The sequence below is a fragment of the Cynoglossus semilaevis genome, chromosome 6, assembly GCF_000523025.1.
Source record: "Cynoglossus semilaevis isolate Cse_v1.0 chromosome 6, Cse_v1.0, whole genome shotgun sequence".
Taxonomy (NCBI): Eukaryota; Metazoa; Chordata; class Actinopteri; order Pleuronectiformes; family Cynoglossidae; genus Cynoglossus; species Cynoglossus semilaevis.
Window position 1 is genome coordinate 15,506,669 of NC_024312.1, and position 25,055 is coordinate 15,531,723.

The 25,055-nt window shown below is 39.3% G+C and overlaps 1 protein-coding gene across 2 annotated transcripts in view; it reads left to right on the top strand.

Annotated features, from left to right (window-relative positions):
* Nucleotides 1–9,314: 9,314 nt before the first annotated feature.
* The window catches only part of mob2a (MOB kinase activator 2a), a 45,832-nt gene continuing 30,091 nt past the window's right edge, over nt 9,315–25,055 (top strand). Inside the window, exon 1 of one of the 2 annotated variants that reach the window (XM_008312286.3) lies at nt 9,315–9,824. In XM_008312286.3, coding sequence (XP_008310508.1) covers nt 9,808–9,824 — 17 coding nt within the window. In that variant the 5' untranslated portion in view covers nt 9,315–9,807. Of the gene's footprint in view, nt 9,825–23,449; nt 23,721–25,055 lie in introns of those variants that run through there. The other variant, XM_008312285.3, reaches the window with a different exon arrangement.

Below are 25,055 nucleotides of genomic sequence, written 5' to 3' on the forward strand. Positions count from 1 at the left end.
TGGATCATGGAACTGAAATTCACTCACATACGTACATTTTTTAAACAACATGCCCGCACTCCCTTCCTCTCCTTCTGTTTCTTCTTTCTCACATGCTTTCAACTCCCACTCGCACACACACTCACACACACACTAATTATACACGCTCTCTGCTCGAAAGTTACGTCAGCACAGCATTCCACACTTTTCCACACTCCAAACAGCATTTCTTGCCCTTCTTTTTCCATGGAAAACTTGTGTCCTTATATAACCTGGAGCTCTGGCAGCCTGCACCCGCTGCAGTTATTCCTTCTGACTCTAACCTATCTCTCATCCTTATCCATCTCTCACGCAACAGGGCAGTCAGTCCCTGTGTGATGTGAGGACTGCTGCCCCAGATGCAGGCTCCTCTCTGCACAATGTCAGCCCGAAAGACGTCATTCACTCCACCAGCCAGACTGGTGTTGTTCAAATTCAGTACAGATTAGATTTCAAAGATCCTTCTCAGAACTACAAGATGAGTGACTTTAAAGTGTTTTTCACACCAGGTTGGTAATTGGCTGACCATTTAAGGCCTGCAGCCATCCGGAGGTCACAACACTTTCAAATAGATCATTTTTAGGGAGAATGGTGCCAGAAGAGAGATGATCAGAGAGATGAAACAGCAGGTGCGGTATGAATTCCTCAAAGTGTTGGGCGCAGGCCCAGGCGCTCACATTTCGTAGCCACATCTGTTATTGAGGCATCATATGGAGCAACGCTAGCTGTTAGCCACGCCCCCTTTGTAAAGAAACAAGTGGAAACTTGATCCTCTTGGAGCTCAAGTATTTTATTTATTATACATTTTTATTCAAATCAAAATCATGAATGATGGGCCAACAGAACGGTGAGAAGTGTTCGGAACCAGAGGGACCCTAGGTCCATCAACTTCAGATGAATGATGAGAACCAGGTGCTAATCCCATGAACCAGGACATACCAATCAGGAATTGTACCAGCAATACCGTATATCTAAAATTGTTCAATAAATAGCATACCATTATCAAGAGTGCAGGAAAAGCCGGAGCTAACAGTTAGCTTAATAACATCTGTATGTTTTAGAATATATTCAGCTGTTAGCCACTAGCTTACTCTAAATTAGAGAAGAATTAGCCAAAAGCACCGTCGTTCATTGGTGTGTAATGCTGTGCTGCTGTTCTCAAACTGCAGCCAATGCATTGATGATGTCCATGAATTTTCGTGTGTGTGTGTGCTTGTGTTTGTGTGTGAGGCCTGTGATGCGGTGGAATCCCACACTGGAGCGGGAGCACGGCAGGTCTCAGGTAATCCACTTTAATGCAGTGAGCGTCATCCTGGCTGCAAGTGTGTTACTCACCGCAGTGAGGAGAGGAGAGCGGGTGTCTAGACGAGCAAATGACTGTCAAACAAAGAACAGACATGATGGGCTGTTCTGATTTCACACAGCCTTTGCCAATAACTACAGTCTTAACAGGACTGTCATCAATAACAATTGTTTTTTCTTTTTTCTTTTTTTGGTTTGTCGCATCAGACAGTCCGATAATAAAACCTAATCTCCGAGGGTGATGGATTGACGGTTTGATTTGAACATCCCCCTAAAATGTAACTCAATTTACTCAGACAGGTGCTGAATGACTGAATGCTGCCACCTACTGCCGAAAGCCAGTCGAGCAAAGCTGCAGTCAAGTCAGCAGTAGTGCATCACTGTGTCAGGTCCCTTATTTTGTTGAGCTTTAGAAAGTAAATGAATGGACAAAAAAGGACGGAGAGAGTGTGTGGCTGAGGCACTGCCATTGTCAACCATCGTGTCTGTGTACGTGTGCACAAAATGCTTACTAAAGCAGCTGATGCTGCTGACATCTGCCCCTGTCATTCTCATGCTCCCCCCCCCCCCCATCTCTCTCTCTCTGTGTGGACTCTATCAGCTCTATCAGCACTCTCTGCAGGTTCCCACTCCACTAAAGCAGATATATAGACTCTACAGCAACCCGTCTATGGTAAACAATGCAGTAGCTTTTTCTTTTTCTTTTACTTAATCAATACTTTAAATTGTGTGTCTTTTACAAAATTAGCCACAGCTAATTTTGACATTGGTACCTTTTATTTCTGTATTTCTGTGTAGTCTTTATTTTCGCATGTATTTGGGACATTTCTGGGTGACAATATTTCCAAGTGGACAACAGACACAGTAGGTGGCAGTAAAGCAGATCAAAGGATCCTGCTAACTTTACTCAAAAGGGGAAGTTTGAAGGAAGTTTGGTTTGTTAGCAGGTTAGCTTAGCCTAGCGAAGCCAAGAAGAAGACGTACACATAAAAAGTAGTATTTAAAAAATAAAGTTTGAATTAAATCGCCAAGAAGAAGACGTACACATAAAAAGACACACACACATAAAACTGTCTACATAGTTAGCACAGCCGACTGAACAGTAGGTCAGTTTCACAATAATATCAAATTTTAGTCTTGCCTTGCACTTTGCCACTTAACCAACATTGTTATTATTGATGCATCATAGTTTTAGTGTAGTATAGGTTTTCCAAATGTGTTTGTTTTTATCTTATATTACAGCACACAGTGGTGTACTTTTTTATCTTGCTTTTATGTCTTTAGGTGCATTTCTTACATACAATAAACACTTATTACATCCCAAAATATAATGTTTTTTGCCTGTGGAAATTTACATTGACAGAGTTGTAAGGTTATACCAGTTATACCACATTCAAATCATTGACTAGGAGACAGGAAAAAAGCCCATAGAGCTACATTCTTTACAAAATATTGATTTAAAAATAACTCAGTGATACAGACTTTCCATGTAATCTCAACCACAGTCATACCTGGTTAACCTCTACAACCTATTTCTATCCTCACAAAGTTAGTGTAAATCTCAGAAATGATTATTTAAACAGGTCAGTCATCAAAATACACACACTCGCTGCTCCAGCCTCTGTAGTCAGCAGGCAGTGAATATCCCATATCCCAGTGTCTGCACCTTTAGAAACCACATCCTGGACCACCACTGAAGTCAGGGATTCAGGGTCAGACAGTACCTCATCCCTCTCACATCACACATGCTGCCACTAACTACTGTAAGTTACCCTATCACAGCTCACTCTCAATAATTACTGGGACTTTTTAGGTGAAGTTTGAACAAAAAGAAACAGTTTGTGTCAGTAATGGACATGGCCATCCACTTGTAAAAACAAAGCCATGAAAGTGAACGTGAAAGTCATTATAAAGATGTGCCGATATACAAAACTCATGATATTGAAATAAGCTGTGTGCAGGTTGTCGTGCATATTTGAGAATTGTAATCCAAATATTACAAATGCGTGTGTCCCTCGTACTTAAACGTGTGAGGCAGAATCTGCAGGCTACTTGCTGCTAACACTCAGCATCTGTGGCTTTTTCTCTGTTATCATTTCTTCTCTCTCTGACTATGATCTCACAGCCACATGTAAGCTATTTCTGCTGTTGCTTGCGGCTGAAAATGACTTCATGTCTGATTTGTTCAAATTGGGAGAAGGGGGGTGAGGGTGGTTACTGCGTTCATTACTGGTGTGCTACATTATAACAGGAGGCTTTGTTTAGCACAGACTGCACTGTGGCTTTGCTGAAACTTCTCTTTTTCAAAGACTCCATGTTCATCTATGGTCAGCCATTACTTTTAGTTACACTTTTTTACCGTCTCTTTGTCTCTTCTCCAGCCCACTTGTCCTGCCTGTACTGACACCAGGAACCAAAGTGCATTTTGGTTGCGGCTCCTCTTTGTCCCCTCCACCTTCTTGTTTCTGAGTGTAGCTCTGGAGCCAGGTATATCGGCAGACGTGAGTAATGTGGCTTACTCTGAGTCATGCACCAGGACATCAGCCGTCAGTGTGGAGCCAGGAATGACACAAGCAGAGGAACAAACACACACACACACACACACACATTGACTGTATAAATTGCATCTACACACAGGCAGGCAGACTTGCTGGTGCCGACGATATGAAACCCAGTCGTGCAAGAGGTTGTTATCATCACCTTGTTTTGTGTGATCGTTATGGAAAAGATAAAATGAAGTCATTGTTGATGAGATCACAGTGTTAACAGTAAACATCTCTATGATGTAAACACACACACACACAGCACTTGTACTAGTCAAATTCTACAGTAGATTGATGACATACTTTCTATATTTGATGATTGTAAGCATGTCAACAGTTTGGTTAAATCCTTGTTATTTGATCAGGTTTCTTTTATGTTTTTTGCTGATTGACATTGTCTCATAGACTATAAATAAAAAGTGGAGGTGGCCATCTGGTCAGTCATTCAAGTGCCACTTGACAACTAGAAGTTTTCCAATTTTCCTTGATGATCAGGAACTCATCACCAGACACCTGCTGCTTTTCCACAAATATCTGTCAATAACACATCATTTAATTTTTAACTTCAAGGAGCCCGAAAAGTAGAGCAGCAAAAAGATTACATCTTTGTTGATCGTTGGTGTGCTTGATTTTATCTGTGGATGTTAAAGAAATTTGGCAAATAACTGAATATACAGGTGGTAGGTGGGATAAATTGTATGGGATAAAGTGTGTGATTTATTGGAAGTCCTTAGAAGTGTGGTGACACTGTAGGAAACACGTGTCTACCTGACCAAAGATCTAAACCCATTGCCACTGGTGGCTTGGTGATTAAGGAAGCAGACTTGGGTCCGGTCAGGTTACTACTGAGGTGCACTGAGTATGCCACTTTCACTACTTCCAATCAAAATAAAGACAGAATGTCATCAGGTCATAAATGCTACTTTTACTATAAACAGTAACCATAGATAGTTGTTGTACAATGTATGTGAAAAACATGCATGCACACAGGCACACACACAAACACGTGATCCTTGCTGCATCTATTAAGCATTTATTATTCATGTAAGAGTAATGTGAGGTGTCTCCATTTTAATGCCTGGTAATGGCTTTTGAGTTACCACTGCCAACTATGAATAAATCATACGAGTCCTGCTGTCGCCAATACTTGACTCAACCTGAACTAATCTATAGTTGTGTATTATGTGTGTATGTGTATGCGTGTCTTGTATATACGAGAACAAGAGGATAATTTTTCATCCAAAACTATTTTTGTAAGGACACTTTGAAGGGTCAATCCTTTACTTTGTCTAGAGAGATTTCTCCAAAGCAAATAACTCAGCCGGTTATAAACTATGAGATCTTTAATCTTATACTGCTATTGAATGTTACAAGAGAAAATATAGAGGTAGAGTTGTAACCGCAACAATGTTGTCTGAGGTCAAAAAGTACCAGTTACTAGACAAGTAATTCAGAGCTACTGAGTCACAGCATTAGTGCGCTGGGTTAGATCAGCAGGTGAACCTTGGAAAAGTTATCCACTTTTACTTAATTGCTCTGAAAAGTATTATTTATTTACTGCAAATAATTGTTCTTTGTTCTCAGTAATATTCACATGCAGAGCAAACAAATACTCTCCCATTAGGTGGCAGCAGATAGCCATACACCTAAAAAGACAGAGAGAAACTGTGGTAGAAGATTCAATTCCTGTGAGCATATCAGAGTTGTGTTCAACAAAACAGGCCCAGATTTAACACAGAATGAGTAATTTATAGAAGATCTTTATATGTTATTACATACATTTTTGTGACTTTTTTCTTTTTATTGAGTGCTGTAGTGTTTTAGGAATAAAAGTAAAATATGTGCAGTGGCCCATAAAAGGTTTGGAGACACTAAACTAACCAAACAAAACAGGAAAACGGTCCAATAGACAAAGCAGTCTAACTATTTGCAAGTGGAGCACAGTGGCTAAAAAGCAAATGTGTTTGAGTTAATATTTAGCTTGTGTTTTTCCCTGTCAAAATATTTTACTAGACACTGACTACATGCATCAAGCTGTTTCTCTTAGGCTGTGTAACAGAGGATGAATGGCTGCAGAGCACTCTGCATTGCAGATCCTGGGATGTAGTGGAATGTGAACATATCGACCACTGGAAGGGCTGAGTATTGACAAGTGGATGGATTTCAGGAAGTGACCTTGGCTAACTTAGAAGAACACCTGACGAAAGCCCTGCTCATTTTCCCACAGTGCTCGTCTCTGGCACCAGCTCTGACAACACACTCTGGGTTATAAACATGGCAGAGGAAAAACAAGGACTTTTGTTCACTGCAGATGAATTTGATGTGGATGTTGCAGAGTTTACTGCATTCTGTTACTGAAGAGAAGGCACTTTTTGTCAGTGCGAAAACCTTTTTACAAAAATTAAAATAATGAAAAAATACATACGTATGTTTTGGATGGATAGATTGATATATTGATAGGTTGGCTAATGAATTTGGACATTGGTATTTTTGTGCCCACTTTGTTATAAATACTGATGAACTAATGTCACATAAACCGTAACCTATTTTCTAAGAAGATCGTGTCAACCTTAATAAAATCTCAATCTTTATCTCTTTTAATAAACATTTGTATAATGTACTAAAGTATTTGGAGATGTTTTAATACAATGTCTCTTTTTAATTCTAATGGTTAATTAAAGCTTTTATATATACATTTATATATAAACAGCTTTGCTCCGTGGAAACCGCAGTGCTCGGAAAAGGGAATCTCCTTATGGCAACTAACATCCTACACTGCCCTCGTGTGGCTGATATAGACACAACGTTAAGGTCTCACCAGTTTCACACGCTTCCGTTCGAACATTAATGTAACTCCGCCCATACGTGAACTGATTGGAAAGCATTTGGGTGTTGAGGCGTCAATGGGCCAATCACGTGGCTCTGACTTCTGTTAACAGGGCTGCTCTGCCTATGCTCTCTGTGCGCCACTGTTATTTATAGAAGCGTGGGGAAACAGCAGAGCGTGGAAGGGAAAAGACAGAATAAGAGGGAGATATTAAAGAAAGGGCGAGACCATAGACGGAAAAACAAGAGAGAAGAGAGAATTATGGTACTTTTTGCGAATGAATTGCTCCAAACAACCTTTAGAAATAGAATGGACAGACCAAAGGTGTCTTTTAGTCATAAATTGATCAGATTATTAAAACTACATCTGTCTGATTCCTATATTTTGAGAATAGAGAATCGTTTCTACTGGTTTTGTTGATTATTCTGTGTGGATTACATATAATTGGTTTTCAATATCTTCATCAGTTATGCATGATTTATATCAATTGCTCTCACTGTATCTTTACAAACTGTAAACCTTGAACTTGCAATTGTCAACTGTCAACACTATTCTCAGGTTCAAGGACCTGATCTGGCAACCCATAGGCTCACAGACTGCTATATATTCATTTCTAAAGGTCTTGTGGTCTGCTTCTACCCTCACTATGGTTGTTCTTCAGCCGAGGTCTAGTATTGTGCCCCTTTAGACTAGGAACAATTTACACTAGTCATTTGGACTATGCAAATCAATTAAAAGACCTGGAGCTGCATATGTAGACCTATGATTGTTTTTAGATTTTACAAATTCCGGCTAAATTAAATGTGTTTTATATTAGTGTTTTTTTTTAATCATTTATAATCTGTGACTGCCTATGAGGATGCTTTTTTCCAATGAAGGTATGCCATCAGTTTTATTGCTGCCAATTTTAACTGTAATGTACTTCTGTCTGTGTTGTATTGCTGTTTAGTTGCCATTGGAAAAGAGATCTGTGTTCTCATTACCAAGTGGGTTGGAACTAACAAAGGGATGGTGCTAGGAACATAACATTGCTAGTACCAGGATGGACTGTAAACCAGGCTTTTATTTCTTGTTTTTTTTTTTTGTTTTGTTTTTTGTGTTTTTTGGAAAGAGAACACATAGGACAGTGTTTAAGGCTATATCATAATTCATCCAGGGATGTACTAGTCAGTACTGCGACTGCCAACTTCCCTGAAAAGGGTCAGTACACATCATTACCTTTCTGTGGAGAAATTAAGGGCAACCATTGACTTTTATTCAGGCTTTGTTTGAGACTTTAATTATGGTATATGTGTTACAGAAGTAAAAATAAAAGGTTCTACATTTACTCTGGTCAATAAATTCCCTGTGTACTCCCAGTGAGCACTTAGCAGCCACTTTCTGTCCATTGTCCTTTGCTACCTCAACATTCCCACACCATAACTGGCCACAGCTGCAACAAACGTGCTTGTCACATATGTAACATTCAAGTGCATACTAAACCAGGTAATTAATGATTTCTCTTATTTATTTATGCCTTTCTGAGTTACCCTCAAATCATTTTCTTTACACACCCAGTCATTCTGTGGCACATGGCTGACATGTACCCCTGGAACCAAAACACGGTTCTCTCTCCCAGGCCTTTAAGAACAAAAAATGTTGTTTCAGACAGAGATTGGTCAGAATTTTTAAGTGGGTGTGGTTAATGCAGACGGTGGTTTTCGGCTGGCAGAGGAGGTTGTACGAAAGAAAAGTACTAATAAAGTAAATCATAATAAGGTAATAATGATCACACAATTGTGTTCAACAAATTAAAAAACTGCTATCTCTATCACACAATTGTGTTCAACAAATTAAAATACTGCTTACCCATTCTACTGGTAAATAAATTCTTGTCAAGTAGGAAACATTCTGGACAGAACAAACTTAATTGTTGTGTAAGTTGTGTAAGTCAGAGTAAGCAACACACAATTTACAGTGTGACATTTATTCTACTATTAGCATAATAGGTTGTCGAAGACACCACTTTTGCGAAAATAATAAAACAATATTTATTTGCAAATTACTTAAATGAAGGTAAATCAAGTTCCGCATCACTTCAGTTAGTTTGTGGTGTAAAGGGAAGGCGGGGTCATTATGCTAGATGGGCGTGTCTCTTCCGTAATACCCTAATACTGAAGGGAAGAGCTTCCTCTTTGATTACAATATTTGTGTTCACAAACAAAAACACAAATTTCACGTTAAACATGTTTTTATTTTCTAAAGTAATATTAAACGTATACTCAAAAATTATTTTTTTAAATTTTACTTCTGTCCATTCCAAGACTTGGCTAAACTAAGATAAACCTGCCCCCCCAAAGAAAATGAATTAATAAACACGGTGGCCGAGTTGATAGAGAAAATGACTAAATACCTTAAAATTTTAATTTTTCAAATATTTTTTTATTGATAAAATGTATGTATACACACACACATACACACACACACATATATATAGTATTCAAAATGTAAATCATATTCTAAACTGGACTTGTATATTCCAAAGAAGTGAGCCACAACTCAGCTATCATGTCCTCAGCTCTGCGTGACGCTGATTACGCATTTTACGCACAGCAGAGCCTCAGTGGGTCGGGTCTCTGTTTACTTCCGGACTCCGATTTAGACTTTGCTCAGAGATCAGCAGCCGCAGTGGATGTTCACACTGTCAGCTAACACGGTGGCCATACAAGGCTTCATGACAGAAGTTGCAGCCAGGACCAGTGGCACTTTAGCAAACCAACCTCAGACCCGAAACCGAGCACCACAGGCGGACTCAAACCGCATGTTCTCCGTTCAAAGTTACACCGTGCAGCGCTGCCACTGCTCGCTAACAGCCTGATCTAACTGCGCTCCTATCGCTTCATGATCTGGGCTAACTGAGGATCAAAACAAGGACATAAGCCGCTGAAAATTCTAGTCTTGTTTGCGTTTGACCCGAGGGGACACAGGATCAAGAAGAGACAAGGCGCCCGGGCTCTGCAGGGGACGCGGAGGTCAGGCAGCCAGGGCGGCGAGTGTGGTGGCTGGACGGAGTCGGGGCTCACCTCCAGCTCCTGGTGGATTTAGATAACGTTAGCTTCGCTAGCTGCAGACAGCACCATGGACTGGTTAATGGGGTGAGTGCAAGCACACACATTCACACACGGCTAATACAGCGCTAACTCGTCTGCCCTGCTGCCACATCTCGAGGGCATAGTGTAAAACTGTGGAGCAGGGCTACTGACACTGCTGGGTTCAGTGTTATACAGGTGCACTGCCATAACGAACGTTGTTCGGGCCCCGCTGTGACGCGTTCTTTTGCGTCCTGGCAGGTAGTCTCTTACTTAGCTTAGCCTAGCTCTACTGTGCTAGCATTGTAGCAGCTCTACAAACGCTCCGAAATAAAAATAATTCCACCGCCTGCCTTTGTGACCCACTGCCCGTCTGCAAACGGCAACAGCACCAGCTTTGTGTCGATAGCTTTCTTCCGAGATGTTTGTGTACAGAAATCGTATGCATAGAGACGGTTAATAGAACAAGTGGGCTAACTTTAGCGCGTCAGGCTAACGCGGCTGTACCCGGTATGAGTTTATTTCCTGTGCAAGGTGCGCCTCTGAAACACTAAAGCTGTTCTACTTGTAATAAACTAAAAAAGGAGACTCCACGAAAAGGATAGAATCTCTCAGTAATAAAAACAACAAACAGTTACATTTTACAAGTATTGTGTAGTCGTCTATTCATCTTTAGGTTCAGTTATTTAAGTTTGCTAACAGAAACCAGTGGCAACAGTAGGATACACCTAACAATGTAACTATTAAGCTTGCACGTTAAACTAAAGAAATACTTGTCTACAAAAAATAAAGGTCAAATATATTTATTATATTTATGTTTAAAACATATAAATTCTGATTAGGATTAGAAGGCATTTTGACACAGGTGTCTTAATTTGACCTGGAAAGGCACAAGTGTTGGTGGTGTATATTAAATAACCCTGACAGCACATAGCGATTATTGGTAGTTATTTATAGTTTCCCATAAACATTCATTTATTAGTTTATTACCGCTTCATCATTTAATGTATTGCAAGGTGATTGTAGCTGATCTCACCCGTACTTGCTAAAAGTCTAGGTAACAGGTTGGCAGTGCATCAGTGGGCCACATAGAGAAACAACCTTTAGATCTGGCATTTATCTTTCACTTAATTTTCAGTCAACACCAACAGTACTAAAAGGCCAATACTTCCTATGCTAACTTTGTCTGTCTGTTCAGAATGTTATCTGATTGTCTTAAAGCAGTTACAATTGCTTGTGCTTTTTACTTTACACATGAGTGTAAATTTCAGCTTAGTGCTCACCTATAAAACAACTGTCCAAATGTAATGTTTTACCCTCTAGTGGCACATTAGGCCACCTTTTTTTGACAGCTGAACTTTGAAGAAGGGTGGAGATTCTGTTGTTTCCTCACATCATGGGGTGTTTCCTCAAATCCTGGCATTCTGGCTGAGAGATAACCAAGCAGCCACACAAGCCAGTTGCTGCTACTGTTAGCAGTTTCATGGGTGCTCAAACTTTGGTCCAATTTTTTTTCACAGTTTCTTCTTCCAGTTCTCTTTTTGGGTCTTACTCATTTTGTCTTGCAAATTCATCTTAACTTTTACAAGGTACTCTTCACCTCCAATGACGTGTTTGTATGTGAGATATGTAGATGGACCTGAAAAGGTTCCTTTTATTTTGGTATGTTGTGCAATATTCTGCACATGGTCGGTTTTTAAACCAGGGGAACAACAGTATTTGCCCTAATGACTAGGTCTTGTAATTTTGTTTTTCTAATATGCATTCTTTTGTGTTGAGTGTCACTTCCTTCTTTTTGTGACCTTTTGTTTTTGCATTATGTGTCGTAAATTATGTAATATCTCAGAACAAAAGTCAATAGAACTTCTTTTTAAAGAATCAGTAAGGCAAAATGGCAAATGCTCTGCCACAACAGTTGGTGCAGCTGTCAGCTCTAAAGTTGTTTCATAGGTGATCTGTTCGGAATTCATAAGCAACACCCAGTTACATCGTGGTGTTAGAAAAACTGAGGAAAGAAGAACAACTAAATGAAAGAAGGCATCTGTAAGCTATTTAACACGCTCTAAATATGTCAGGTTATTTTTTGAAATATTCCTACAGAATAGTTATATAAATCACCAGCTACCATTAGGCTGGTGCTGCGTGTTTGAATTATGAAATGTGACCCAGGTATAGAAATATCCTATACGGCCCCTTGATTAACTACTGAATTGTGTGTCCCACCTCCCACCCAATGATTGCTGGTGTTGGCTCCTCATCCTGAAAAAGTGGTAAAAATGTATCATCTATAGCAAATCTATAGCAGATGATATTTATACAACAATGTGTTAATATATAAGTGGAGAGCAGTTTTAGAGATGGTAAAATGGGATCTTTTGAATGTGCATGAAATTAAACAATCTATTTAATCATCTTACTTCATTTCCCACGTGTGTTTCTGCCTCTTGTGAGCAAAGTTGTGCTGAAAAACTACTAGGACTCTTATCTGCGTTTCTTTTTTTTTTTTTAAGATAGAGTGCATTTTAGCAGCTCAGTAACCTCATCTGTCCAGACTCTGAATCAGACAGGATGCTAAATCACAAGAAGGAAAATATAATGCCTAAATGCGTCTCTTCCTGCAGGTTGAGATGAGCAGGCTTTGACAGGTGGTTAATCCCCTTTGCCTATGAGAAATAGATTGGTGGTGCTGAATAAGGGAGGGCACGGACAGTGGAATGGAAAGTACAATGGCTAAGTGCATTGCTGATCTAATGAACACTCATTTACTGCCTCACCTGTGACTTAATGGTATATCAAGTGGGCAGCACTTCATTATTCCACATCTTTGCAGTTTTGCTAACAACTGTTTTAACAAGTCAACTAAGGTTGAGGGTCTTGTTTGGTTACTTTTGTACAGTATTTTGAGTGTTTGAAAGTTTTCAACACAATAACCAATACATAATTGAACAACCGTTAAAATTTCAAGTATGCAGGGAAATCAGAATGGAATGCGTGTTAGCTACATAGAGATGGATATATTACTTGCAGTGACCTAGAAATGTAATTTTGATTAAACTAAATTAATAAGTGGATTGTGCTGAATTTTGTCCCAGTCTTCTAGGTTCTCATAAACAAAGAAGGGAAACTCTCGAGAAGCATTTATAGCCTGAACTTCCTCCACGATGAGACTCTATTGTCTATTTGTAGCATTCACCACTATTGGTCACATGTGTTTTTGTGTATTACAGGATGTTTCCATGGATACACTCGCTCAGATTTTCATCTCTGTGGTATTTTTTTAACATGTTGTCCTGCTGTTTTATGGTACACCATATAGCCCTTAGTTTATTTGAATTTACTAGTTACTTTGACTGTGGGGACTCTTGAATAAGGGTTGCCATCTTCTCTGCTAGCAACAAGACATGCTCCCAGTGTCTAAATAGTCGCACTACAGCCATATCAGAAATACACATAAGGAAAATTGTTTATATTTAAATATAAGTTGTGTATAATTAAATGTATGTTGGCTTCCTACAAATTTCCTCCTACTGATATCAAGTCAGTAGATGTTTTCCATGTCATTTGGAGTCGAAACATAAGACTTTTAGGTGATGAGGGTTGAAGTTTCTGTAGGAATACTGTATGTTTGAATGGGGATTGTTTTTTTCACAACATGCCTCTGTCCTCATACAACCACAGTGCCTTATTTCCGTTTCCACAACTCTGCATACTTCACTGCACACATAAGAAGCCTAGGTAGCTGCTTCCGTTGCTCATGCTGATGAGCTCATGACATCGTCTCAGAGCTGTCACCTGCTCCAAAAATATACTTGGCAGCACTGTTACTGTCTTTGTTGTTCCTGACTAAAATGAAGACTGACTATGATTTCTGTAGAAGTTTTGGTAGCAGTCTGGGAAAAGGCTGTTTCTATATATAGTAAATTGAGTATAATCACAGCTCAACTTAGGATGAAGAGCTTCTGCTGGGGCCCAAGCCACCGGGCCACTGTGTGGTCATTAATTGATCAGTGACAGGATTATCCTATTATATTTACTAAGACATTTTTTTCTAAAATGTCGACTTAAGATAAACTCCCTTGATGGTTTCAGTGTAATCCAGTGTAGATTCCATGTGCTACTTCATCAAAAATCACACGCGAGTCAAGAGTGAGTGGTCTGTCTGTCTATCCATCTATCCATCTATCCATCTACCTACATCACTGTTTTTGATATGAAAGCTCTACCAGAAGTCTTTTTGAAAAGCAAATAATCAAATTACTAAAGCACATATGAACACAGTTTCTGCTTTTGTCTTCTGAAAACTTTGTCTTCTTTGCTGTCTTGGCTTCTTATGCTGTACGTAAGGGATGGGGAGAGGCCCAGAAATGCATACCCATGTGACTCAGCAGTTTACCTGTCAGTGAATATGCATAAAGTCAATAATCTTGGAGTACTAAATGCTCACACAGCTCTGAATTCGGCAATTTTCTTAGCATTTAGATAAAATCACAGGTTGTGTTTTTGGACCATTATTGGTGAGTGAAATGAACCTCTTGAAGCCAGAGGACAGTACATGCTGTGTGAGTATGCAACCTAATACTTTGATGGACCAAGAGGCAACAAATGTGACCCAGCTTAATACATGGAGGAGGCTAACGAAGCTCCTCCTTCTCCTTAGATATGTCCTGACCTGTGCAGATGCTGTATCAACATGCAGTGTGCTACATCACTAAAAGACTTAGTTCAACAATGTGGCAACCTGTGTATTGCTCATTTAAACCAGGTATCTTACTTGGCAGATGAGTGGCACCATTCTGTGTTCCAGTTATTTTATAATGTCCTGTTCAGCACAAACACAATGCACTATTTTTAAATTTTAATTTGGATTATTACTGTTCTGATGCTTTCTTTAGTCTTCATATCATTTTTGTGTGGTTAAGGAGACCAATACCTAATTTTTAAACATTTTCTATAATCTACTGTACATGGGTGTAAAAACACTCACAAGCACAATCAATACCACCAAATTGGAGGTTGAGTTGAGTTGATGTGCAAAATGTAAACCTCTGCATTTATTCTGTTTGTGAAACAGTAGAAATGTGTGCAATTCTACACACTTGTTTTTCCTCGAATTGTAATAGAACAGGCAAACCCCAGACCAAAAGCTCTAGCCCTTGGTCTTTCTTTTGCATTTTAAATTGGATGGTGAAAATCCTCTTTATTATAACAAAGAAACCACTGTTGACATTCTGTTAGGTATGCCACTTGAGAAGATAAAAAATTAGCCAAGACCTTTCCTCCAAAATAATGACCTGTGGGCTCTGTCTTTTACTCAGCGGCTGCAGGAAAGAGAGGTGAGATGTTCTGCCAAACTGACTAAAGCAAGGTCCAGATGTCCAGACACGCCCTTCAGTTGGTTCTGTCTCTGAAACTTGTATCTTACACCTTATGTTGTGTATATTACTTGCAATAAATTTGATCATTTGCTACCGTCTAATAAGAGCGATGGTTTGATGCTGACGCAGGGAAAATGAACAACAAAAGCTCTACAGAGGACCGAGTAGTAGGGAGAGGGAAATAATAGTGGCTCAGATGTGATGGGTCCGATATGAAGAAAAATTAGGAACCAGTGGAACGGGTCATAGACTTTGATTATTAACGGAGAGCAGAGAAAGAGATTTATCTACTGTTTCTATTGATTTTTATTTTGGTTTTCACTGTGCTGTGATCTAGTACTCTTGGTTGAGGCTTCAGATAAGCTGTGAGGTGCTAATTCTGTTCAAGCCAGGAGGCTGCTGCACAGGCTAAACCTAACTAGGTTTGTCCTTGGTGGCAGAGGCTACGCTGTAGTCTGAACTCTAATTGGATTAGACATTTCTGTGTTACATAAAGCAAGATAAGCCAGGTAGACACACATTCCTTTGACGGTACTCCAGGGATGTTTTTTTTTTTTTTTTTCAACTTCCTGCACTGCTCAGCATCCGGCTTTTCTCTACATTTTATCAGCAAACCACCTCCTACCCCTGGATAATGTGTATTTGCTGTTGAGCTGCTGTTTGGGAAAAAAAGCATTACAAAATTGATGAGTGCAGATGATTACAGGAGCCTTCATACATTGTGTGACAGATGGGAAAATGAAGACATCCTGCTGCAGTTAAAGTGTTGGAGTTCTTTTTAACTCTTTTTTCCAATTGTTAACTTCCTGTATAGCAGTCTTAAACAGGAAGTACATGGTGATGTAATGGATGGTATGCTTCCTGGTCACTTTATTTACTGCTCATAACCCTTTTGTGTGCAGTTAAACTGATGAGGTTTTCTTCTTTGGAGTAATTTGAACCTTTTTTCTTTAGGCTCAGATGATGACTGGTTACTGTTTGGTTTTCATTTTGTCACACTGTGGCTCATTCAGGTGTGGTTCAGCTGATGCTTGTAATTGTGAAGAACTACCTTCTCAGATAAACATCATTACCAAAAAAAACAGGAAATTAAAATTCAAGGACTGTGGCGACGAATCGAAGCAGCAACCCAGGGAGGAAATACGGCACTGAAAAATGTCAGGTGTTTCTGATGGTTGTAAAACATGTAGGAAGTGGAAGGTGATGGACAGGTTTAACTCAGTCGTCTTTACAGGAAGATAGACAAGGATATTTTTGTCTCTCACTGCCATTTTACATTATTTTATTTTCATGTCTTTTGTATCAAACCTTAAACAGCAGATGTGGATGACACAGGCAAACACCAACAGCCATATGTTCTAATGTGACCACTGACAACTCCACCGTATGTCTTAGATCTGCCCATATGGCGTTTGCATCTTGTCAGCTTTCTGACATCGTTAGTAGACATGATCAGAGGATGTAGGCACTCTGAGGAAACACCCTATGTCTATGTTCATGGTATTGAACAAAACATGGTTATTTTTGTTATTCTGGTTTTAAGCAGAGGTTTAAAATACGTGTTAAATAAGTTGTGTAGATAGTGTGTGTTTCATGTCAATGGACATGATATGAAGGACGTTTGAGGGAAATATTAACTTGGAATAATAGCTTATGTAAGTAACAAAGAATGGAGCTGGTGTTCAGGGTTGTCTCGTCTCACGGGCTGACCCTCATGCAGGGTAAGTCTTAGTCCGTATGAACTGCTGACTGGACCGCTCCGGAATTGGGCAGAAGAGATTAAACACAAGGCAGAAAACAAAGTGTATGACCTCTAGAAGGACTCTGCTATGAGCTTCAAAAACTGTGTGACAAGTTTGAGCAGGGACCTACAGAGGGGCACACAGGAAAACCTGCTCTGTCCATGTGTTTCATACATGCAAATAGTACACACAGTCAAGGTCGTGCCTCCACAGCTGTCTGGCCTTATCTTCTATGTCGTGTGCTTGCAGCCGTTGACCTGCTAATCATGACCTTTTTAAAGCCCTGTTAATCACCGCTGGTCATAGAGCTAGGTGACTCATGGTGAATAGCAGCACTGAGCCAACAGACCCGTGGCATTAGGAGCTAGGTTGCAAACTATTGGATCTGAAGACTGGCAGAGTATAATGATGAAATCAGGCGTGGGAGAGAGCTGAGCAGATGAACTAACCGCAGTTAAAGCCAGAAAGCCAGAGGAAGGAAAGAACTACTTATCACCATCACAACAAACATTTTAACTTCAAGTTGCATATAGTAGATTATAATACTCTCTGTAACTCAACACTGTAGTATGGGGTGTTTGACATTTATTAATTTAGATCTTCCAATGTAATCCTTTTTAGGCTTGTATATAACAGTTCTTACTGTTAGAAGTGAGATGTAATTACAGAAATTACCCAGCTATATTTATTTGCCAGTTATATTTGCCTAATTATGTTTCTGGTTGGGTTTTTCCTTAATGCCTAAAGCCCTGACACAAGTTTCTTTACCTACAGTAACTCACTTCAGAGACCTGGGTTGACTCAGTCATATATCAAGGGGAATGTGCAGAGCCCAGCAGTCTGTCACAGATAAGAAAGATGAGGCGCATGCTGCTGATTTATTACTGTCCCTTACATTGTTAAATGAGGCTAGGTGAGCAGGTCATAAGATGGGAGGTGAGATTGAAGAGATTAGCCTACATAAATAGAGATAGAGCAACAGAGAAGTTGTGAATCAAAAGGAGACTGTTGATCTCCTGTCATCTGCTTTAACTTTAAACCATCCTCCACATGTGGAGCAAAATAGTGAAAAGATGCATGTTTTATTTCCTAATGTTGCTTTCTTGTCTTGTCTGAGTGAATGACTGGTCCCACATCCATTTCCTCCTTTACAGAGGCAGTAAAATGACTTGAGGTTCATGTGCCTGGGTGATCTGGGTATCACATACATGTGTAAAAATAATATTATAAATATATTTATAGAAATAAAGAGGACATCAGCCAATTGTTATTTTTCTTTTAACTATTACTCTAATTAGCTTACGCATCATTTCCAATTTAATAAATCAAGCCTTTGTTTCTGTGAGATAATTTATTTGGCCTAATTTGGTTGTGACTTTGTGTGTAACTGCTGTATCTGCCTTCCTGCCCCACCCTGAGCTTAAATCCCCTCTCCTTCCCTCCTAGTTGTTTTGCACCTGTACTAGGCCAGGAAGCTCACAGGAAGTTCTAATGTGCTGAAGTAGAAAGCAATAGTGATATGTGCAACCACAGGAAGTTCTTTTGTTGTGTTTTTTATGGCTCAGTCTGAGAGTCTGTCACATTGATTAGTTTATCAAAAAGCACAAACATGCATTTGGCTATTGTCATCCTCTTAATGATTCATGTTTGCAATGTTAGATCTGTGATGTTGCTGTGCATGACATGGTGCATTTAGTACTCTTTGACATTAGACATGTGAGACCTCCAGTGGTGCTAGAGATATAAATAATATAAATATATTGTCAGCTATATAGATATTCTCTTTTTTGTGTTTATTGAAGAGTGTGAAGGGTGACTCTGCTCTTCAGATGGAGCTCTTCATTTTTTGGTTTGAAACAACCATCAACATATTTAATACTGTCTTGAAATAGCCATCTGACTTATAAACTGACAACTGAAGTACCACCCAGTTAGGATTTAAATGTTGGAAAAGTTCTATGGAAAATGACCTAATTTAATAATAAAAAAAAATTTCTCAATCTGAGACAGTAGGAGTTGGCATGCTGGTATGATGGTTATGTTAGAGGAAGGTAAAAAAAAAAAGAAGAATCACAGCACCAAATTCAAAATGCTCCAAAAATAAGATCATGCTCTTATATAAAAACAGGAAACATGTCTAATTGTTTCACTAGTTATTGTTAAGCATAGGCAGTCTCAGAGGTCACTGCTCTCTGGACAGGAATATTACTCAATAAACACACACACACAAACACCACTGCACAAAACAGCCCTTATATAACTGTTGGCAGCTTTGGAGTGTGTACTTAAGGCTTTTTCCTCTTTCTGTGTGTGCTTGTGTGTGACTGCTACAGGGAGTATCTACCTGGGCAAGGACTTGAACTAATAAGCACACTTACATTTGGAGTTTTGTATATTGTACGTACCCACTGCTCAACGTTTTAAATAAAATCTGATACAATTTACACAAAATAATGTGAACTTTGAATAAAATCCCTGAATAAAAATGACTGAACCTACTCATCAATAACAGTTACTGTACCTAAAAGCCTGTTAATGTAGTAGAATACTGTCAATTATGATAGTTTACTTATCAATTTATTTTGAAGAAAGTTGTGGATTTATGATCCTAACATTTTATTATTTTACGTACGTACTTTGGCTGCTATGTCTTTTTTGTACCGCTAGATGGCAGAATAATTTTAATAAAACTGCACACAGGAAAAAAAACTTGCTGTTGGGTGGAAAATAAACCCAGACTGTCAGCAGTTGGGTAACTTTGTTTAGTCAGACAGACCGAATTGCTTTTCACTTAGTCATGTGAGGCTGTTTCCCTTGAGAAAAGACTGTGTTATCAGCTGTCTGTATGTGTTTAGATATAGAAGGGTTATATTAGTATATAAGAGAGATGGAAAACACTTTCTCGTGATGGTCATGAAAATAGAATAAGGAATAGAAAATGAAAGTAGAGGAAAACAGATAAATGGCTTCCTCTACTGACCGTGAAATCAAATTCTGTTGCATAATCGTGGCTCGCAGGTTTCCCAGTGCACACTGGTCCATGACAGCTCTTTCCAGTATTACATGGTGTGTTAAACTGACTGCAGCACTGAAGCGGCACAACCTGCCCATCAGCAGCAGTGGCAGATGTAGAGATATGAAGACCTCCTCTTTTGTGAGCTAAAGCTTGTTTGTTTATTTACTTATGCTTCTAAGGAGTTTGCTTTGGTCAAATATATGTATTTTTAACATTGCAGTTATGACTCATATGCTTATTTTCTGTTTCCTAATTGTTCAATTTTTGTAGGCTACATAAAATTTGCAAGATTTTGAGCCATGTTTCCAGTACTCGATGATGACATTCTTGTTCTTCTGTTCACTAACAAATAAATTCAATCAAATTCAGGAGAAGTGAAGTTAGTGTGTATTAACACCATTGTTATCAGATCATTGGTGAACATCACAGAAACATTGTGATCTCATATTGTTACTCATTCTATATTTTTTTATTGTCTCATTCCAGCTACATACAATATTTATAACAAGAACCTTAATCCATAATAAAACAACTAATGAACAGCATAATATTTTTTCTTACTGGAAACAAAAATTGATGTTTATATAAGAACCATCATCGTACTCAAAGTCACCTTTCATGGATTTATTCCTCAGTCTTTGTCATCAAAGTCAAAGTCAGCAAAGTCATCACGTGAGACATGGGTTTTTGATTTTGAACAGTAGGTGGCGTCATCACACCACTGTCCAAAACAATTGCTGGCACAAATGGAACAGCAGTTCATCCTGATTATCTGTATTGGATAATAATGATGTTGTGATAATGATGCTATGATACTACCATATATTTGCAGTTAAATGTAAATTTAAAATTGTGAGGGTTGTCATTTTGTTATACACAGCTTTTGTCCAATTATATGTTAAAGAAAAAGCAGTTCATGCTTTGTTGTCTGCCACAACTCTAAATCAAACAGTGCCACATGTTTTAGTTTAGTTAGTGTCAGTAGCAAAATGCATGAGTTTATTTTCTGTCAGCATCACCTTTCACTGCAGTGATGTAGACTCTAACGCCGGCATCACCCATAACGCATTCAGTTCACAGCAGTGTATGCGGCTGTTAATGTGCTGCAAATCTCCATTCAACATTGCACAGCGTAATCCTGGAAAGCCTATGTAGGAGTGGAGAGTCACAGTCACAGCAAGTGATGACTGTTTTCTGGTAGCAGGGTGTATACTGAGAACATGAGAAACAATGACAAAAAATGTAGGTCTATGTGTAGAGGGCAAATGTCCAAAGATGATAAACTAACATGGTGCATTTACAGACCATTTTAGAATGTATCGACTTGGGCTTTTAACTTGGGTCATACTTATGTAACATGCACCAGAAAGACGCAAGTGGGGAGGGACTGGTTGAACTGGACAGGAGATGGATAGAGGGGTGCATGGAAAAGAGACTGGAATAGGAATGAGGATTACATAAGGAGCAAGAAAGCACAAGTTAGCTAATGGAGGGCCTGCAAAGGGAGCAAAGGAACCAATCAAGGAGACAGGGTTAGATTAGTGTTAGAGGGCAGAATGGAGACTTTGAAAGAGTGGGTTAATTTTACCACCAACATGAAATAATTGTGTTTCTGGTCTAAAGTGGTCCTTCAGACCTCTTATGTCTCCTACACCTCATTGTTTTTTATCTGGTAACTGTTCATAATTTTTGTTGCGCTGAAACTGCAGTGACTGACTGAGCTCCAGCACCAGCAGCACTGATGATGTTGCTGGTACAATTGATCAGCAGTTCTGGTGCCAGACTGCTCTTATTGAAATAAATGAGTGTAGAGCCATTGAGGCTAAGTTGAGTGCTTTTAGTGGGAGTAGAGGAATCGTGTACACACACACAGACACTGTGCTGCAATCACTGTGATGTAATGCTGCGTAATAATCCTAGACTGAATTACTAAAACAAAATCTCACATTAATTTAATCAGTTGGTCATAGTAATAGGACTGTGTAAGAGACCTTTTTCATTTTCATTTTTCATTAATAACCTACACAGGTGCAGTGACCTGACAAAACCTGACAAATCTCTTGAGCGGATACCACAGAATTCATGCTGATTCAACAGCAAATGTATTTTAAAAATAGCATTCTGACAATCATTTTATTTTTTAAACAAAAACATTTTAGAAAAAGCTTGATAACTAATGTCTGTTCAGTTGTATTTGCTACTATGTTTCTAACATAACTTGCATATTGATTGGCAGCAGTGACAGCATTTTTTTTTTTTAAACCAGAGCATATTGGCAGAAGTGTACCTATACCAGGGATACACCCGCACTCACACACACACACTGAGAGGAAGCAAACTATACCCAAGAGCTTATATGATAAAGATCACACCTCGTCATTGTAAAGACATTTCACTGTCACCTCTGTGTCTGGTCAAAGTCTCCTGAAAGTCATTAGAGTTGTCATTTAAACACTTTTAAAGAATGACTGCAATTCTATTTTACTGTCAGTTCTCACAGTGATGTTGGAGGTAATGCTGCAGCTGCTAGAGCATGTGGAAATTGCCATCACCCTGTCAGCCAGCATCAGTCCATTTGAACCCTCAGGCTATATTGTGGGAAAATTATTCTACAAATCAGATCTCCAAAATGTACAGTGAGACGGTCTGCAAGAAATTCTGCAATTGACTGTTGGACATTTGTTTGTAGAGAAAACCTTTCAAAGGTATGTTTACGTTTGTGATTCACTAATTTTGGTTTGCAACAGTGGACACACGACATCATTGTTGGCATTGTGCCTGAAAAGCTTTAGATCGTGTTGTGACAACATTGCTAGCTGCTGGGCTGCATCTTCTTGTTCTTTGTCCTCTATACTCATCCTTTGTTACTTCGTTTGTTCAGCTTTGTTAGCACTCAGTTGCTAATAATACAACATAGTCATTAAAAAAGGCTGTTGCTTTAGAGCTTCATTTCTAAATACTTGAATTTAAATGGCATAGATAGATCCAGAGCCCTCCAGGAGTTGACAGGAGCAGTCCTGAGGTTCTGCAGCCTGGTTTATGTCCTGCCTATGTAGGATTTCAGACGTGTGTGTATTCGTGTGTGTCTATGTATAGTTCCTGATAGGAAAGGCTGAACCACGAGTCTCCACAGCAGCGCGAATGTGGAGATATGAGCGATAACCGTGTCCATAAGGAGAGACTCAGACTAGACGTTTGATTTTTAACGCTATTTTCCCCATTAAACCCTAATTTTTAGGAGGGAGCGGTGGGGATGGTGGCCGTGTAGCCGGCGAAGGACGTGTAAAACCGAAGAAAAAAATGTTCGAAGCTGGATGTGTTTATTTATTTATTTATTTATTCCATGTGCAGCGTGAAAAACGTGGTGCTTTGCGTCAGCGCAGCAGAGCAGACAAAGCGGACTCCAGGAGACTCCCTGCTAATTTCTGTGGAGTTAAAGTTCGATAGCACTCGCATTGATTCAATTCAATTTTGGGGCAAAACCGAAAAGCCTCCATAGTGAGGACCCGTCAACCCTGCCCTACGGAACCTACAGCGAGTGTGAAACTGGAGGAGGAGGTGGTGGTGGAGGAGGTCTGAGAGGAAATCAGACAGATAGAGGGGAAAGGGTGTTGGAGGAGTGAGATAGAAGACTGCTGCAAGGAGCAACTCGGTATTGTTCCGCGTTTGTTTCTTCAGCACCGGGACAGAAAAAAAAAGACGGACACAAAGTCGAGTCATTTTAGGCATCGCGAAGAAAAACTGCAACGCCGTCAATTCTGGATTTCTTTATCCGCTTCCTGTGGTCCAAGATGAGGTTTAAACGGAACGGCTCCTATACGTTGAATAGGTAAGAGGGAACGGGAAGTTGGTCCTCTGCTTTTTTTTAATGCAGAAAAAAGGGGAGCAGGATACATTCCCCAATAGAGAATTAATTTCATTGTCTTTCAGCGACTTTGTAATATCTTCACTGCATTTTCATTACGTTTCTATGTATTTTTACATCTCACGATTTTGTTAACACAAATCCATCTATTGTGAACATGCGGTGGAATAGTGGTAGGTGATTTTGCCCTATGGCAGGAATATCACCTGTTCAATTACCTTTACCTGTCTTTCTGGATGGTGTTGATCCTGTGTATTGGGATTATCTGAGATTAGTCCAGTTTTCTCTTACAGTCCAAAAATATGCAGGATTTCAGTATTTTCCCTTCCATATTAGCATAACAGATACAAATGTGAGTCAGAGGTTGTTTGTCTTCATATGTCCACATGACACTGTCTGACTCCTCCCTCACACGATAGCTGAAGCCTGCCATGGGACACTGGGAAGGACAAACATTAATGAATAAATGTACAACATGCAGTCTTTTGATAAGTAAATGAAATTCTCTGCAAAATTTTCCAAAAGGTTGTTGGGATTAAACTAAACTTCATCTGTCCCAGAGATTAATCCTGTAGTTTAATTTTTCTATATTGAGTGCCAGGATGTCTCTCAGGAGTGGCACCCATATGGACCTTCTTGCTTTATTTGGTCAGGATAAACCTGTCTTTCTTGCTTTGAGGTGGGAGTGGGCTTTCTCAGATGACATTCTTCTATTAGGTAAAAACAAGGTATTTCTTCTCCTTACTTTTGCCTCTACTGAGATACCCTGTCATTAGCTCCCATCACCTAGCAACTTTACATGCGTTTTGTGTCTAGCATTGTGAATGATCTGTACAATATTTGGTACACTCTCTTTTCCTACAGTCCACCTATTTTGACTCGATTAAAACACCCTGTGTCAGTATCTAGGTATTTCTTAACCGAGTCAAGAGTTTGGCATTTGTCTCTGTCTTCCTTTAAAAAATCACAGAATCACAATGGAGTTACTGGCAGTGCATGTTTTTTTTTAGTGTAGTGCAATCACTGGTCTCACTTGGACATTACAGACCTACTGGCTAATTATACAATCAGTCATTTGGTGTTCACACTTATTGTGACCTGTTTATGGTGCTTTATATGTGAAAAAACAAAGCATCCAAGTTTGAAGGTCTAGTAGTGGGTAGTATTAAATGCCAACAACGTATAAAAGAAAATGTCCCAGTAATACTGTGACCTAGTTTGTAACATTTTGTGTTTGTTGTGTGAAACCAACAGAAATACTTTCTGGTTTCTGGTTTTGAGATTTTTTTTTGTGCCTAC